This window comes from Equus przewalskii, chromosome 3 (assembly GCF_037783145.1).
Source record: "Equus przewalskii isolate Varuska chromosome 3, EquPr2, whole genome shotgun sequence".
In the NCBI taxonomy this organism is placed as follows: domain Eukaryota; kingdom Metazoa; phylum Chordata; class Mammalia; order Perissodactyla; family Equidae; genus Equus; species Equus przewalskii.
Window position 1 is genome coordinate 53,963,934 of NC_091833.1, and position 18,479 is coordinate 53,982,412.

General features: G+C 37.3%; 1 protein-coding gene across 15 annotated transcripts in view; it reads left to right on the top strand.

Moving 5' to 3' along the window:
- Positions 1-18,479, top strand: part of LIN54 (lin-54 DREAM MuvB core complex component) — a 64,889-nt gene that overhangs the window by 6,672 nt on the left and 39,738 nt on the right. For 4 of the 15 annotated variants that reach the window (XM_070614527.1, XM_070614526.1, XM_070614529.1 and 1 more), the window contains exons 2-5: positions 6,630-7,345; positions 11,244-11,367; positions 12,825-12,956; positions 16,866-17,008. In XM_070614527.1, coding sequence (XP_070470628.1) covers positions 6,662-7,345; positions 11,244-11,367; positions 12,825-12,956; positions 16,866-17,008 — 1,083 coding nt within the window. In that variant the 5' untranslated portion in view covers positions 6,630-6,661. The remainder of the gene's footprint in view (positions 1-6,629; positions 7,346-11,243; positions 11,368-12,824; positions 12,957-16,865; positions 17,009-18,479) is intronic. The other 11 variants (XM_070614530.1, XM_008525784.2, XM_070614531.1 and 8 more) reach the window with 3 other exon arrangements.

The following is an 18,479-nucleotide window of genomic DNA, read 5'->3' on the forward strand; positions in this document are numbered from 1 at the left end:
CTTTAGAACTTTGTTTTATGAGCAGAAAATATTGGAAGCATGGGGAATGTGTTGTATTCTTTTCCTGCCGCACCTTGACAGGTAACCCCTCGTACAGATGAGGTGAGCTAAGCCACCTAAGTCCTGTTGACTTGCGAAGATCTTTTCTTTTCTTGAAGTGGTCCTCAAAACAGTGATGATGAGGTTGCATGTGCTAGTACATATCTTTCATTCCTAAGGGATAAAATTAGAGTGATGATTCATGTAACTAGATGACCAAACCCTTTCCTACCATGCCCACAAGCTCCTTTTGAGAGTTTCTTTTAGCATAGGCCACCATGCCCTGCATGTGACCCTGATTGAGACAGTAATGGAGGTCTAATCATAAAACAGTTATCGTAGTCTGCTCAGTGGCTTATGAGGTGTGCTGGCTCCAGGCCTCTCCACAGCCCCAGACTACATAGAGGCTGGCCAAACCAATCAGACCTTTTCTTGTTAGAAGTTTGAACTTTACTCCTAGTTTAAAGGGAGACTCCTAGTCCTATAACTCTAGTCTCTTTTAATAGGACAAATAAAAGACATGTTCTTCCTAATAATAGAGCTTCAAAATATATGAAGCAGAAATGCTCAGAAGAGGAGAAATAGATCCACAATCGTATTTGGGGATTTTAACAGCCTTTCTCAGTATTGTAATTGATAGAAGAGGAAAAAGTAAGAATTTAGAGGATCTGAACAACACTATCAACCAACTTGACCTAATTGACATTTATAGAACACTACCCTCAGCAACTACAGAATGCACATTCTTTTCAGGGGCACGTGCAGTGTTCACCAAGGTCGACCATATACTGAGCCATGAAACAAGTCTCTAATTTCAAATGATGAAAATGGTACAGAGTATTACATTCTCTGACAATAATAGGAGTAAGTTAGAAATCAAAATAATAGGATAGAAAGTCCCTAAATATTTGGGAATTAAATAGCACACTTCTTTATTTTCCATGTGTCAAAGATGAAATCACAAGGAATATTAGGAAACATTTAAAGTGAGTAGTAATAGAAAATGAAATTAGTAGATTGCAGCTAAAGCAGCATTGGAGGGGCAGTTATAATGTTAAGTGCTTATTTTTAGAAAAGAAGAAGGGTTTAAAATCAATGATCTAAACCAAGGATTGACAAACTTTTTCTTTAAAAGGCCAAATAGCAAATATTTTATGCTTTGCAGGCCATGTAAATTTGTCATATGTATATATATATTTTTTCACCCCAACTGTTTAAAAATGTAAAAGCCATTCTTAGTTAGCAATACACAAACAGACCATGGGCCTGATTTGGTCTATGGGTTATAATTGCTGAACCCTGATCTGTGCTTCCATCTTAAGCTTCTAGAAAGAGAACAAATTAAACCTAAAGTAAGCAGAGGAAGGAGATAAAGATAATAGTCAATTAAATAAAAAATGGATGAACAATTAAAAAAAATCAATGAAGCCAAGATGGTTCTTTGAAAAGATCAATAAAATTGATAAATCTCCATCCAGACTGATCAGGAAAAAAAGGAGAAATGACAGAAATTACCAAAATGAGGAATGAAGAGTCAACATTTCTACAGACATTAAAATGAAAGAATATTCTGTATAACATTGTGCTGGTAAATTTGGCAACTTAGAGGAAATAGACAAATTCCTTGAAGGATACAAACTATCAAATTCAAACTCCACTCGGGAAGAAAGAGATAACCTGAATAACCCTACGTCTGTTAAAGAAATTGAATTTGTGGTTAAAACCTTCCCACAAGAACGCTTTATGGCTTGATGGGTTCACTGGTGAGAGTTCTAGCAAGCATTTCAGGAAGAAATAGTAAGAATCCTATGCAGACTTTTCCTGAAAACTGAAGAGAAGATAACACGTCCCAACTTATTTTATTAGGCTAGGATTATCCCCAGACAGCCACTGCAAGAAAAAAAACTACAGACCAGTATCCCTTATGAGTATAGATAAAAATGCTTAGAAAGGGCTGGCCCCGTGGCTGAGTGGTTAAGTTCCTGTGCTCTGCTTTGGTGGTCCAGGGTTCACTGGTTTGGATCCTGGGCGTGGACCTACACACTGCTCATCAAGCCATGCTGTGGCAGCATCTCACAGAGAAGAACTAGAATGACCTACAACTAGGATATACAACTAGACTGGGGCTTCGGGGAGAAAAAAAAAATGCTTAACAAAATATTAGCAAATAGAATTCAGCAATATATACAAAGTATAATACAGTGTGACTGATTAAAAAAATCAGTCAATATAATTTACAGACTAAAAGAGAAAAGCAATTTGATTATCTCAAAAGTTGCAGAGGCTGGCCCCGTGGCCAAGTGGTTAAGTTTGCACGCTCCGATTTGGTGGCCCAGGGTCTTGCCGGTTCAGATCCTGGGCACGGACATGGCACCGCTCATCAGGCCATGATGAGGTGGCATCCCAGAACACTACACATAGTACAACAGAAGGACCTACAACTAGAATGCACAACTATGTACTGGGGCACTTTGGGGAGAAAAAGAAGGAAAAAACATATGACAGTTAAACATCCGTTTATGATTTTAAAAAAACAACCTTGCAAACTGGAAATATAAGTAAGCTTCCTCAGCCTGATAAAGGGAATTCACAAAAAATGTACAGCTAACAGGTAAGATTGGCAACAAGGCCAATACGTCTGCTCTCGCCACTTTTATTTGAGCCTTTTACTGGAGGTCCTAGCCAGTGTAGTAAGTGGGGGACAGTAAATGAAAGATGTGCAGATGGGGAGGAAGAAGCACAGACATTATTCTCAGACCACATGGATTGTCCTTGTAGAAAACCCCGAGGAGTCCAGATCGAAGAGACACGAGGATTAATAAGTGAGTTTAGTTAGGCTGTAGGGTGCGTGGACAATATAAAAAAATCATTTGTATTTCTATATGCTAGCAACAACAACTGGAAAATGGAAAAAAGGCCATTTACAATGCATCAAAAAACATGAAACACTTAGGGATAAATTTAACAAACTATGTGTGAGACTCACACACTTAGACTTGAAGTACAAAATGTTGCTGAGATCAATAGAGAGATTTATCTCTAAATAAACGGGAAGCACTTCTCTGTGGGCCTTTACATTTCTGCACCTCTTGCAAGTGAGGCAGTGACAGCCCTTTTAAACTATCTTTTCCAGCTTATTTGTAAAGCATACACTCTTGGATGAGAGTTAGTGACGCCTGTTGTAGAAAAGTGCAGATTCACTTATTGTCCAGTAAAATAAAGATAACTTCTCTCTTTGGACCAAGGGCAGGTATGCCTCAGCCCATTATAAATGATTCAGGGATCCTCAGTTGTGCTGCAGACCCACTGCCTGCACAGCATCTACTTGGGCCTCTCTATGTCTGCCCTGTGGGACTTGGGAGCAATGGGGAAACTGATACACACATGAAGCTCATATTCCTTGTTGTGCTGTGAATAATAAGTCCTGTGACTCTGGCCTAGGACTGCTGTGTCATCTGTCAGTGGCCATGAAACAGTAACAGGCTACTTTGTTAGCTTGCGAGAAGGGTCTAAATTTTCAGACCCCTCACAGTTCTTGACTGTTTTGACCATGAGGATGGAGTGCTGACAGAGACATGGCTTTCTGAAAGATGAAGAATGAAGGCCTTGAGGGCTGGGTTAGGGGATATGAAAAGATTCTCTGGCATCTGGTAGCAAATTCTCTTACCCCAGTGGTGGGCCAGGATGGCAGGGGATGAGTTCTCCAGTGTTGTACCTCTTAATGACTACTTAGGGTCTGAGCCGAGAGGTAGCCTGAACGGCGCGTTTGTTGTTGTACACTCAACTCCATGTCCCCAGCTGAAATTCAGTGTGGCTGTAGCTGCTGAGTCAAGGAGTCCTCAAAGCTGAGAAAGTAGTGTCAGAAATGAGGATATAGAGCTTTGGGTGGATTGAAAACATTAGATGTTTGTTTAGTTGAGCTGCAAGTGTGGGTGCTTGAAACTGAAAGTAAATGCACTGGCAGACCACTATCTTCCTCAAGGCCTGACCTCTCCCTCCTCCTACACCTTGACTTCAGGTGCTTTAAGGAGAAAGATGAATGGGGCTTGGGCCGAGGTCTCCGTGTCCTTAAAGGGGACCAAAGGCCATACCCATGTGTCTAAATATGCTGGGAGAAGTTGAGGGGGAGGGTGGAGTCAAACTTTATGACTCTCTTGGAAACTGGCACCCGAGTCATCATCCAGCGTTGTTCTACAAGGGTTGGAGTGTTCAGATTCAACTGATGGGCCTTGCGCAAGGTTTGCAGTAGGGAAGGGAAGCCAGTGTGGCATTGTGGGTGGGGCCCTTTGTTGTTGTGGCTTCCATTGCTGAAGATACAATTGGTGTCAATGTTTTTACAGGCCTGTACTGTGAATGTCTGTGAGGGCCAGAGGGGATTCTCCTGATCAGGAAGAGCTGCACGTAGAGAAGTGCTACTGCTTTGGGGTCCCAAACCTAGTGATTCCTTTGAGCTTGAAGTGTTGTGACTAATGATTTTGCAGTTTATATAAAGAACTCATCCAATTCAATAAGAAGACAAAAAAATCCAGTATTTAAAAAAAATGGCACAAGACTTCAACAGGCACTTTTCAAAAGAAGATATACAAATAGACAATACACTTATGAAAACATGCTCAACATCATTAGTCATCTGGAAATTGCAATTTAAAACCACAATGAGATATCACTTCACACCCACTAGAATGGCTAAAATTAAAAAGACCGACACCACCACTGATTGGTGAGGATATGGAGCAGCTGGAACTCTCGTGCATTGCCAGTGGATGTACAAAATGGGACAGCCAAGTTGGGAAATAGTTTGGCAGTTTCGTGCAAAGTTAAAAACAAACTTACCTTGTGACCCAACAAGTCCATTTCTAGGTATTTATTCAACAGAAATGAAAATATGCATCCATAAAAAAACTTGAACTTGAATATTCATAGCATTGCTGTTCATAATAGTCCCAAACTAGAAATAAATTCAAGTGTCCATCCACAGGTGAATGGATAAACAAATTGTGGTAGACTCATACAATGAACTGTTACTCAGCAATAAAAAGGAATAGAACTACTACTAAGTGCAAGAATAGAGATAAATCTCAAAAAACATGCTGAAGGAGAAAGCTCATACTGTATATACCTTTATGTCGTGAGTACATAATATATGATTCCATTTATATGAAGTTCTAGACTGGGCAAAAAGGCAAAACTAATCTATAGTGATAGAGCAGATCAGTGGTTGTGTAGGGTTGGCTTTTGGGGTAGGGGATTGACTGTAAAGGAGTAGACTTACTTTTTCTTCATTTTAAAATACCAGTGATAACAATTTAACGCAGTATAATTGGGATTAAAATTATGAACTTTGGTGTTGTAAAACGTATGCTGAGTTTGAATTCTGGCTCTGCCATGTACTAGTTATGTGACCTTGGGCAAATTATTTAATCTTTCTAAGTTTCCTCCTCTGTAAAATGGGGGTGATAATGATACCATCTCAGAGTTGCTGTCAGGATAAATTAAACTAAACCATCACTGGTAGATAGTAGGCACTCAATAATGACGATTTTGGCAGCATTAGTATTTGTCAATGCTAATAATTATAGTTTGCTACTCATATCTTACTCTTAATCTTGGAATGGATATTGCATTTTTACATTTTAAAAAAGGGAAGAAAAGAGAATTGCTGATTATATTCCTATGGATCTTTGTTGTTTTCTGGGCAAATAACTTACTGCTATTTAGTCAGTCATAAGCATAATGTTCTCTCTTTACTATGGGAAGATGATACTGACTCCTTTATTAGAAGTTCTGCATGACATTTGGCTGAAAGCATTGCAGTTCTGATTTGTTCATAATCTGCTTTATTATTATTACTTTTTTTTCTTTATGGGGACTGGCTGTACGCTTCTTAAATGGTTTTCCTGTTTGACATTGTAAATGGCTGAGGAGGATTTGAGAATCTTCTTTCCAAATAAAGATTTCTTTGGTATGAAGCTAATTGATCAAACTTGGGCCAAATAAGCCATTTGATCTGCAATTGCTGATCAAATGCTTACTCTGGAAATTCCTTTAACATTAATTTGAGTGTTTAATGGATTTTTATAAATGGTGTAGTACCCTCATTTTAGGACCTAGCTCACTGGAGATTTGAAGATACTTTCCAATATCTGTTTATATTTAAATCTTTATTTCCTTGTGTGCATCAGCAGTTTTCAAGTCTGTCCACAGGAAAAAAAGAAAACATAACGGGGAAGAAATAAGGTGATCAGTCATGTCAAGGATTAGAAAGTTTTATGAGCTGGCGTTGGAAAGGAGTTTCCTGTAGTTATGTGACTTAGTGTTGCCTGAATGCAGTATACTTTTGGGTTGAGAGATGGCGAATGAAAATGTTTGCTTCTAGTTTTTGTGTCCCATGTGACTTATATTTCAGGTTCTTGAAACTTGAGGAGATGTTAAAATGCTTTAACCCAAATATGCATCAGGAATATCCTTCATTCAGTTATACATCAATAAAAAATTATTTTGTCATTTGCATTTTTCTTGAATAATTTTTTTCTTCTCTTAAATTTGTTTTGAAACTTAATAATTCATTCATTTTTCCACTTCTGTTGCAGCACCTGATCAACTTTCTAGCAGGAGAACGATCATGGAGGTGGTGCCAGCTGAGGTGAATAGTTTGCTTCCAGAGGAGATAATGGACACTGGTATAACTTTAGTGGATGATGATAGTATTGAGGCTGTTATTGTTTCATCCCCAATTCCCATGGAGACAGAACTGGAAGAAATTGTCAACATAAATTCTACTGGTGACTCTACAGCCACGCCCATTTCCACGGAACCAATCACAGTGTACAGTAACCACACTAACCAAGTTGCAGTGAATACCACAATTACTAAAGCAGATTCTAATACCACAGTGAAACCAGCTTTTCCAAGTGGCCTTCAAAAACTTGGTGCTCAGACTCCTGTGACTATATCAGCCAATCAGATTATTTTAAACAAAGTATCACAGACATCTGATCTTAAACTTGGCAATCAGACCCTTAAACCAGATGGACAGAAGTTAATTTTAACAACTTTGGGCAAGTCTGGTTCACCAATTGTTTTAGCACTACCCCATAGCCAACTACCCCAGGCTCAGAAAGTTACAACTCAGGCCCAGTCAGGAGATGCTAAGTTACCACCGCAGCAAATTAAAGTAGTTACCATTGGAGGGAGGCCAGAGGTGAAACCTGTCATTGGTGTCTCAGCATTGACCCCAGGAAGTCAACTGATTAATACTACAACTCAGCCCTCTGTGTTACAGACCCAACAGTTAAAAACAGTACAGGTAAAAAAAAAAGGGGGCTTATTAATTAAAATGCATGTTAAAAATTAAACTGATTCCTAGTTGTGTTTGTAGGGTGATTAAATGCATAGTTGTTACTGAATTCTTTTGAATGTTGCTTTTAGTGTATTGTGTGGTTTTTTGTAAAGTTCGATATGTCTAATGCTTTTGAAAATTTTTGCCAGAGAACTTAGAACTTAATTTTGGTTAAATTCCAATTAGTGTATTTATAACTTTTTATTCATTTTTAAATGCATTTTATTCTTAGTAGTAGTTTGATTACAAGGATGTTTTGCTGGCATAAAGATGCCAGAATTGCTGCTGGGCTGTCAATCATTGAGACATGATTTTTTCAGTTAACAGGTGGCCAAAGTCTAGGAAAACTTGCTGCTCTGAGAAATTCTCGGAGCCAGCAGTAGTACATACTGGGCAGTGTGTACCTCTTCTTTGGAGTTTACTGTTCATTGCCGTCACTCGTGTTTGCAGTGTGGAAAAGGCAGTGCCGTGTGATGGAGGGTAACGGATAGGCTTTAGGGTTGGACCAGCTGAATTTGAGTTGCCTCTGTGCTATCCTCCCAGCTGTGGATTGCTTATCTTCTCTGAGTTTTTGACATTAACTGTAAGATGGCTATTTGATCATGATGAAACACATAGGAAAAGATAAGTACATACTGGGTATAGTTCTCAAAACATAGAGGATCTTCAAAATGGTGCCTATTATTAGTATGAATAGGACCCTAAGATCTAGAAGGTTACTGGAACATACGTCAAATGGTCCCCAGTTTTTCATGCCCAAATAGCCCTTTCTAGGTCACCACTACTCTTAGAAATACAATGATCCCTTAAGATCAGGCAACAAACACACATGCCCTGTTTGAAAGAGTCGCTTTTTAGAGAAAAAGGGAAGACATGACTTGGAGAACAAAAACACATATATAAGGAAGTTGAAGGTTTGGGAAACTATCCATTCTCAGCTGATATTAGAAATAATATTTTGGTTATTATGTTGGCAAAATAATTAGAAACTTATTTTTCATGGGCTTGTTATGTAAGAACTTTGTAACATTTCTTAAACCTTGTAATTTGCCCATGTCCCTTCTGCCACTATTAAACATTTAGTGTTCTTTTCTCTCTTGTTAATTATCATCTCTCAGTTATCTCTGACTGCCTTTTACTTCTTTTGATGAGGATCTCTTGAATGGTATACCTATTACCGTCAGGCATCTTGTCCTCAGCTTGTTTTTTTGATCAGTTTTGAAACTTCTTTTTATTGGTTTACCAGAATTTATCTGGCTTTAGGGGTGTGGATCCTAACCATGTCCGTGAGAAACTGACAATGTAAATCAGAATGTCGTCTTTTCATTTACAAGAGCAGTGTATACACACTGTTTCAAAGACCAGTTTACTTGTATCCACTAGTTTTCTACTTAATCCCATTAAGTACTGACAATAAAAACATTGAAGACTGGGCTCTAATTCTTCTAACTTCTTTTACTATTGTTACTTTTCTAAAACCTGATTCTATTTATTCAAAAAAGAACTTCTATTAAAAAAATGAAACAAAACAAAAGAAACCCCATTTAGAATATTGTTCTACTTGTCCAGTTATTTTTAGGCAACTCAAATCTTTCCAACTCAAAAGTAACCTACAAAGTTGTGAAGCACAGAAAAAACAAATAAAAAGCTACACATCTACGTTTCCTTTTTAGCACCAGAATATTTGGTTTAGTATTACACGGTGTATATGGTTCTCTGGGTTTTTTTCTAGACAGTCCTCAGCATTGTCTTAAGTTTAATCAGAGTATTGAAACTGTTACGGTATGGACAGCAGGTAAGAGTGGAAGGAGGAGACCCATTTTGAAAAATGAAAGGAAGAGGTGACAGTTGAGGCCAGAGGCAGTACCAAAGAGGTATAGTTACACTTGATTACAGATATATAAACATTTTCCCATGTTTCTTGTGCATAGCATATAAGAGCAATAAATAAATAGCGGTCTGGAAGAATGTAACTCCTTCCTAGTTCCTGAATCTGTACAACACGGTGCCAAAAATTACTTGCATGTATTATTTGATCACGTATTTGGCTGTCTTATTCATAAATTTCCTTTCTTGATTCAGTCATTTTTTTCTTATCTGCTGATTTGATAAATTTGCTAAAAATGGTCCTTTATGCTTTGTTTTACTTAATAAAGTAAGTTTGTTCTAGGGTAGTTTAGAATTCATAATGCAAAAATCATGCTTCCTTAATGGAATTGGGAATGGTTGTTTTCAGCAGTTCTCCACCAAAGAAACATAACCGCAAGGGCAAGTTGAGATTGTTCATTTGAATAATGTGTGTGCTTTTGGTTGTATTGTTTACATTTTTTTCCTGATTGGCAAGTATTCATATAGTCATATGATTATGAAAATCAGTAAAAATCGGAAAATACTTTAAGCTCCTAATCTTTACTTTATATTTAAGATTACTTATTGCGAGACATGGATTTCCAAGAACATCAATACTTCTGCAGAACTCTTGGGATTATTAATACCAAATCAATAGACGACATATTCTAACTTACTTCAGAATTTTAGGCCTGTAAACACACTTGGGAAATATGTTCCCTTTATGTCTCCCAAATTGCATCAGTTTTTTAAGGTATAATTATGGATTTATTTGAGTGTATCAGAGTTTTGCAAGCTGGGTATTTTTTAATATAGTAATGGATCTACTTGTTTTGCTTTTTTAAAAAAGTGATTTGTATTTCATTTACATTTTGTTTTGTCAGTAATGTGTTCTGAGTGTAAGAAAGTAATATATTCTATAGTGTAAGAAAATGTGTTATTCAGTTTAATTTCTAATTTGAGTACAAAGCTGATATTTATCCGGTTCTGTGATCTATTTTAGCTTCTAGTATGTTTCTGTCATTCAAGTTGGTCATGTTTATTCATTTTTGAACCATTATTTCCAATAATAAATTGTACTTTCAGGGCCTCAATTTCATATCCGCCAAAAGATAAAATTAATATTTCATGTCCTTCGTAACTCTAAAAGTCTATGATTTTTATCATAGTTAAATTCTGCTTCCAACTTTTAGAAAAGCTATATCTTTGCATACATTGATAATTTCAATATGAAAAATTGGTAACTCTACCTTCCTTGACTTGTGAAGAATTTTAGCTCAGGTCTACAGTGTGCCAATATATAACTTAAGAACAGAGATGAATAAAATATAGACCCTCCCTTCAAGGAATGTATGGTCTCGTAAACAGTATTTTAGTAAATAATATTTCAGAGGCTTTGCCTTTAGAATAGTCTTGGTTTTGCCAAACTTTTCTGTGTCTTAGGGCATTAACTTTTCCCTTCTTTGTTTATCTACCCCTGATATATAGATCTAAAGCTGAAGATCTAATTCTAGTCCTATCTTTAATATGTATTTACATTTTGCTTCCAAGAGCCAATGTAATTATATTTGCAGGGGGTTCATTATTTGCACTATGCTTTCTTAACTTACTCTATCTTTTCATTATTGATTAATTTGTTATTTTGAGAAGGAATATTTCTGTGCCATAGTGTTTATTATTATTGTTAAATGTTTATTATTAAATAAGCATTATTATTAAAGATTAAACATTATCGTAAAATATTAATTTGGTTTTCTTCATATGCATATATCCCAGAGACTAGAATAAGAATTTGCGATAAAATGCAAAGGTATTACCATATATTGGCTTAAGGATGTGATCATATTAATATTTTGATGAATGGCTGCATTTTAAATGTTTTTAACATTAAGACTTAGATATAGTTTGCTATGAGCTGGTTTCACATGTACTTCTGTATATCGATCTTTTGTATAATTTTGATTGAATAGGTGTTTTATAGAAACAAGTGGTCTTCATAGTTATTTATATATTTCAGATTGCTAAGAAGCCTCGAACACCAACTTCTGGTCCAGTAATCACGAAGCTGATCTTTGCAAAACCAATTAATAGTAAAGCAGTTACAGGACAGACAACTCAAGTGTCACCACCAGTCGTTGCAGGTTATATTTCTTTATAGTTTATTAAGCTATATATTTACTTCCCTTTTAGGTTTAAAGAAGGCTTTTCTGCCACCTTGAAATATTTTAGTGCAACAAGTATAGCTTATTATTATAAACCAAATTAGTTAAGAAATGTTACACTTATTAAATGTGTGCTTTAAGCAAAATGCGTCATCTCAAAATCAGTCTACTACTTTAGTCTCCTTAGTTTTTGATAGAATTTTACCATGAAAGTAGCAAAGTCTTGAACTCCAATAATGCTGGCTGACACTTATATAGTGTATACTGCGTGGCCCGCACTGTTCTTAGCTCTCTGCGTGCAGTGACTTATATAATCCTCTGGCAGTCCTGGGAGGTAGGTACTAGTAACAGCCCTGCTTTGCCCGTGTGGAAACAGGCACTCAGCTAGTAAATGGCCGAGCTGGGATTTGAACCGAGGCAGGTTGTTGCTAGAGCACACGTGCTAAGTCTAATAAGTTTAAATTAATACACAGGAGAGTATAGTATTTCATGGTTTCTGTTTGAATTTTTGGTTTCAGTATGTTAATATGCTCTATATGCAGTTCTCTGTGAACAAAAAATTGTCACAATGATAGTGATTACTTAAGGGATAACAGAATTTTAACTATATTACTTTTACCACCGAATTCCTTAGTGTGGCCCAATTCTCTTTTATTATATACTTTAAAATTTGTCACCACCAATAATTATAACATCTCAGAAATCTTGCCTTTGAGTATTTCATTCTCATTATTGTTCTAGCTTATCTGCCTTTGTACTCCCAATCTAGCAATTATTTGACTTTGAAATCTCTGATCTGTTAACCCTTCCACTTTCTCGTTAAGAATCACCCTCTTTCTGTCTTCAAATTCTTCCTTACTCAACATGGAGTCCATAACCCATCATTATTGCTCCCCTGCAAACACCATTGATTCTCTTTCTTCTGTCTCTGTGATGGCCTGGTTAAGGCCAGCTCTCTTCTTACTCCCTGTCTGGCACGCAGCTCAATACTTTTAGAGAAAAGCATACAGCCATGCTGACTGGACTTTAATTCAGAGCTATCCTGACATTACTCTTTTCACCAATTAGGAGGTCATTTCTGATTTCCATTGTGCTGAGGGCTTATGGAAGCACCTCTGGATGGAAGACTTTGCCTAGGGACTTTTAAACGCTAGTTACCCATTTCTGGAATGTGTATTCTTGATGAAGGTACTTCACATGTTAACTAACCATCCCTAGGATATATATTAAAACCACGTACTACTGTCTTTGATAAATTTATGGATTGTACAACAGTAGGCAGCTCTGGAGTTAATGGCAGTGACTTATCTTTTACCTGAGGCTTTGAATGCATGTAGCAAGGCTTCTCATTTCAGCTAGTGAAAGGAGTCATGGAAAGATTGTAGTGTGAGGACATGTCGGATGAATGGATATTCTCTTTCTCTTCTGGCCCTCAGGAAAGGTTTGTGATGGTACAGGAGGCTGGTGTCTTGAGGGCTCTGTGGAAGGCAGCTATGGCCCCAGAGGAAAGATTGGACAGGGTTTGGATTTGAAGCTGGTTCAGGACCTGGGGCTTCAGGTGGCTCAAAGTGAGTAGGGCTTAGATGTATTGATGAAAAAGGGACCGCCAGTCCCCTGGGAGGTTTTGACTAGGTGGAGGGGGTTGACTAGGAAAAATGTCTCAGTGCAATGTTCTTTACTGTTTTTGAGTCTGAGAGAGTCCCTTAAAATTTTTAGTTATGGGGGGAAATTGTATGCTGAATAATTGTGGTGCTTGCAGAAGCGTCTGAATGAGTTTTTGGTTAATGTCAGATTTCACTTCTCTTACATTTGACTCTAATGGATGTCATTGCTGGATCTTTGGGTCATTTATAATGTGTTGCACACTAATCATAGCTTCACCTTTTAATTACAGATTTATTAGCCCTACTGAAATGCACACTGGCTTTTAAAGTTTCTGTTAGTCATGCTGTATTATAACGCTTGGTTTTCTTGTCTGTCTCCTCTACTAAATAATTTTTCTTAACGGTAATTTTTTTTGGTTTTCTTTGCCATCTAGTTTTTTAAATTAATTTTTTAAAAATTGTAAAATATACTTAACAAAATTGACCATTTTATCCATTTTTCAGCAGACTCTTCAGTGGCATTGAGTGCATTCACATTGTTGTGCAGTTATCACCACCATCCATTTCCAGATGTTTTTTTATCTTGCAAAACTGTATTTCTGTACCCATTAAACAACTCCCCATTCCTCCCTCCCCCACCTCTATAATTGTCTCTATCAGTTTGACTACTCTACATATCTCATGTAAGTGGAATCATGCAGTATTTGTCCTTTCATGATTGGCTTATTTCACTCAGCATGATGTCCTCCTGGTTCATCTCTGTTATAACATGTGTACGAATTCCTTCCTTTTTAAGGCCGTATAGTATTCCATTATACATATGTACCACACTGATAGTAGTTCTTTTATCTTGTTTGTCTCCCTCTCTTCAATACCTACCGCAGTTTCTGCATCTGGATGTGGCTCCGTGGATGTGTGTTGTTGAATGAATGTGGCTGTCCTGGGAGCAGTGTAGTGGTATGGGAGGAGCCATTGGGAGACTTGCATTTTAGTCATGGCTCTTCCACTGATTTTCTCTGTGATCTTGGGTAAATATATTATCTGTTCATCTTACTTATTTCCGTAAAATGTTGATACCAACCACTTCATGAGACTTTTGAGATGTTAAATGAGATAACGAGGTCCTCATTAGCAGAGTTCCCAAGGTACAAGTTTGCTATAGTGGAGCAAACTTCATCAATGTGAAGACATTCACTAATGAATTAATCTCTTATGGAATTAGTCCTCACTCAGATATGCTGCCCCCAGCCTCTCTCATCTGTCGTCTTTGGATTATGTCTCTTGATTCTTGGAGAACACCTGACAGTACAGTGTAAATGTCTTGCACATTGATTTCAAGGTGCAATTGTGTAACTTGCATTCTTGCTTAAATCTGTCTGTGGAGCTAAGGATAAATAGGGATTTGGAGCTTGGATTAATCAGGAGAAATGCTATCTGGATAAAAAACAAGGAGGCCCCTTAAAAAGAATAACTTGAATTTTAAAGGATATAGAGGGTTCTTTTAAAAATGAATTCACTTTAAGTAACCTTTGGTATCAGTTATCCTCAAGAATTGAGGATTTTTTATATGAATGTTTTCTGAAATGTATATAATGCTTAACAAATAAGAAATTATATTAAAAATCATAAATGAGGTGCTGGCCCGGTGGTGCAGCCATTAAGTTTGCATGTTCCACTTCTCAGTGGCCCGGGGTTCACTGGTTCAGATCCCGGGTGTGGACATGGCACCGCTTGGCAAAAGCCATGCTGTGGTAGGTGTCCCATGTATAAAGTAGAGGAAGATGGGCACGGATGTTAGCTCAGGGCCTGTCTTCCTCAGCAAAAAGAGGAGGATTGGCAGTAGTTAGCTCAGGGCTAATCTTACTCAAAAAAAAAAAAAACCATAAATGAGCATTTATGAAATTGTGTCTTTATTGGTAATTTGTTTTCTTAACATAATGGTTCTTGGGGCTTCAGGCTTACCCCACAGGAATAAGTTTTGGAAATGAGAGCAGGCAAACATGTTACTTCAGGCAGGCTTAGCACTTTAGGGGAGCTTTCTAAAAATATTTGATGTAGATTAATTTAGCTTATATAGAATTGACTTATTTAGTTATTAGGTAGTTCAGGTTTTAAAAAAAACCCCACCAGAACTCTCAACTGAAATTCCTTAATTAAGAAATATGTCAGTAAAATTAAATGTAACCATGTACTACAAAGAAATTGAAAAAATTCTATTAAAATATTTTTAAAATTCATAAATGTCAGATAAAACTTGTTTGACTTTTAAAAAAGAAACTTTGTATACTGTGGCATTCTTATCAGAAAAAACAGCCCAGAAGCTCTTACGTGCGGGGTCTCTATTTTTGTCTAAAGAGAAATTTCCTTCTTTTTTCTCTTTTTCACTTTCTCTTTCCCTCTCTCTCTCTTTCATCTCTACGTGTATTTATAAGTTAAATCATAGCATCTAAAGGTTAGAGGGGATTTTAGAGATGATGTAGTTAACTACCTTCTCTGCTTCTTGGGTGCCTGAATTCCCTGTTAGCCAGTTGATTTAATTCTCCATCATCTGCTGGGAATACCTTCAGTGAGTAGAAACTCACTCATGTTGAAACAGTCATTTCAGTTGAATATTTTTGTTAGAAGTGCTTTCTTAGTGCTGAACTGAAAAATTTCTGTTTCTGTGCATTAGTCCAGTGCATCTGATGTGATATAGATTGTTCTAATCCTTCACTTTCACAGCCTCTATCGGTCAGGATAATCTTGGTTTTTCTGCCATAATAAACAATCTCCAAATCTCGGAAATTTAAAAAAAACACAAATTTTATTTGTTATTTGTACTTCATGATTATCTTCATGTCCATTGGGGGTTAGAAAGGGGCTCTTCTCATCATAGTTACTCAGGGCCCCAGGCTGACGGAGGAGCTACCGTCTCAGATGTGGCGAGGAAAAGAGAGCTTTGGAAGGTCGTGCATAGGCAGTGAATGTTCTGGCCCGGAAATGACATGCATCACTTCTACTCGTAGTTCATTGGCCAGAACTAGTCATATGTCCCTAACCTGGCACAGAATGAGGAGGGTAGGAAGTGCAGTTCTACCACGTGCCCGGAGCGGGAGCGAACCAGAATACTTGGTGAGTGGCACTAATGACTCTCACAGTCTTTCAAGAATTTGGAGATGTGTCGTGTCTTTGTAGTCCTCTCTTGGCTAGGATAAAAATTCCTGCTATTTCAACTCGTTGTGTGATTTCTAATTCCTTAAGCCACCCAGACACACTATAATTTTTCTGTGTTGTTCCTGAAGGATATTGTCCAGAAGGGAACACAGTATTCCTGTTGGAATCTGGCCAGGACCGCTAGAAGAACATTTTTTTCTTTTTGGCAGCCTAAAAGCAGACAGTATTAAAGTAGACAGTGTTCAAGTTAGTCCAATACTTATGGGTTTTATAGATGTGGATTTAAGTTGTATCCTGAATAGTTTAAGTTCAAAGAGGAAGACAGCTGTAGTATAGTAGAGAACAGAGATTGAAGTTTTAAGACTTGGATTCAAGTCCTGACTTTGAGGAGCTGTGTTACACAGGGCATGTTGCTTAGTTGTCCTGAGCCTGGCTTCTGGAAGATATAACTTAACAGTATTGATGAGAATGTGAGCAGATGTGTTTTCCTGGACTTGATGTAAAGTGTTATTAAGATACTATGTGTTACTAAGCATTGTTTTGCGTCCTTCTGCCTAGGTTCACCATAGTTCATTAGGGACTCAGATGTTTAAGTTCATACGTGGATACATATGAAATAGTGAACTTAGATCCTACAGTCCTTGTTGGTGTAAATCATCATCACATACATTTTTATACTATTATTGAAAAAGTCAAACTGATTGCTGCCTCTCATTGCAGGTAGGGTTCTTTCACAGTCTACTCCCGGGACTCCATCAAAGACCATAACAATATCTGAAAGTGGTGTTATTGGATCGACTTTAAATTCTACAACACAGACACCAAATAAAATAGCCATCTCACCTTTGAAATCGCCAAATAAGGTAAAAAAAAAAAAATTTGCCACAAATGCCAAGTTTTATGGTTAATGCTTTTATTTTCTTACTGGTCACTTCAGATACTTCAGTTTTAATACGTCTCCAAGCAAGTTAGAGGCACTCATGAATACTGGATTATTTAGTAATGAAGGATATACAACAAATAAAAACTTACTCTAAACACCTAGTAACATAGTAATCATTTTGCATGCTAAGATGATTTCCGTGGCCCATATGAATGTGGATACAACAGAAATCTTTTGGATGAGGTACGTTATGTGTTTAATTCCTCTTCAGTCACTATCTGTGCAAAATTATTGTCTTTGGGTAAGTCACATATATAGCAACTATGTAAATTAAAAATGTTAAGTATAACTTTTTTTATTTTAATAGAATACTCCGTGTCTTCTGTTTAAGCTATCCTGGACTCTATGGAGGCCTGAGCTTTTGCTGTGTAACAGAGTACCCAGAGTACTAGAAATTGCCATCAAATGCCTGTAACCATATTATCAGAGTTTTTTAAGCTTAAGTACAATTCATTCAAAGCACGTGAACGTTTTTCATAATTGTTTTCATTTTAAGGTGGCAGAGTACCTATCATTTGACCTTTAGGTCAAGTAAGTTGTCTTAGCTCACTTCCTAAAACATACAGATGTCGTTATACCAGCGTAACACTTGGGAAAAAGTTGTTTTAAAGGACATATTCAGGTGGAAACCCAAACGTCATTATTATGTAAGGTGCCACCTTGTGATTCTGGAAATATACTGCCCTTTGTGCCCAGTTTTTTTCTTTAATTTGTTACTGTCATAAATATAACAAATGTTAAATGTTTGCCTTACATTTTTTAAAAATTGTAGCTACTGGTTTCTGTTTTAATGAGACTTGAATTTAATGTATAAATATGTCTCTTACAGTGGGATTCTGCCTACGTAATAATGTAGATAATTATTTACTTAAATGGAATGAATTCAGCAGATGTTTGAGTGCTTACTATGTGCTGTGCACAGTGATAGGCACTGGGGATAAAAGCATGAATATGTTTTTAATTTCAAGCAGTTCAATAGGGAAGATAGACTTATGCATTAAGAATTGCCATACAAAACCCTAACAGTCACAGGTGCATTGGTGAGCTCTGCTGTGTGTGTCAGGCAAAGTTTATACCAAGGAGGCTATTCTTGAAAAGTCTTGACCTTAAAGTAGTTTGAGTCTTAGCTGTGGGGGAGCAGAGGTGGCTTTGTGGGTTGAGGTAACGAAAGCGTAGCTTTCAGGGAAGCTGTATTGCTTTGGTAGTGTGAGAGCTGAGGGTGCTGAGGTTAGATGGAAGGTCTCATTACCTTCAGGGGAGTTTATATTTTATTGTTCTAGACTTTTGTAGCTTCCCATGGCTTCTAGGACATGGTTCTCAGTCTTCTCTGCAGACTGGAATCACCTGGGGAGCTTTAATAACTACCACTGCCTGCTCTTATCCCCAGAGAC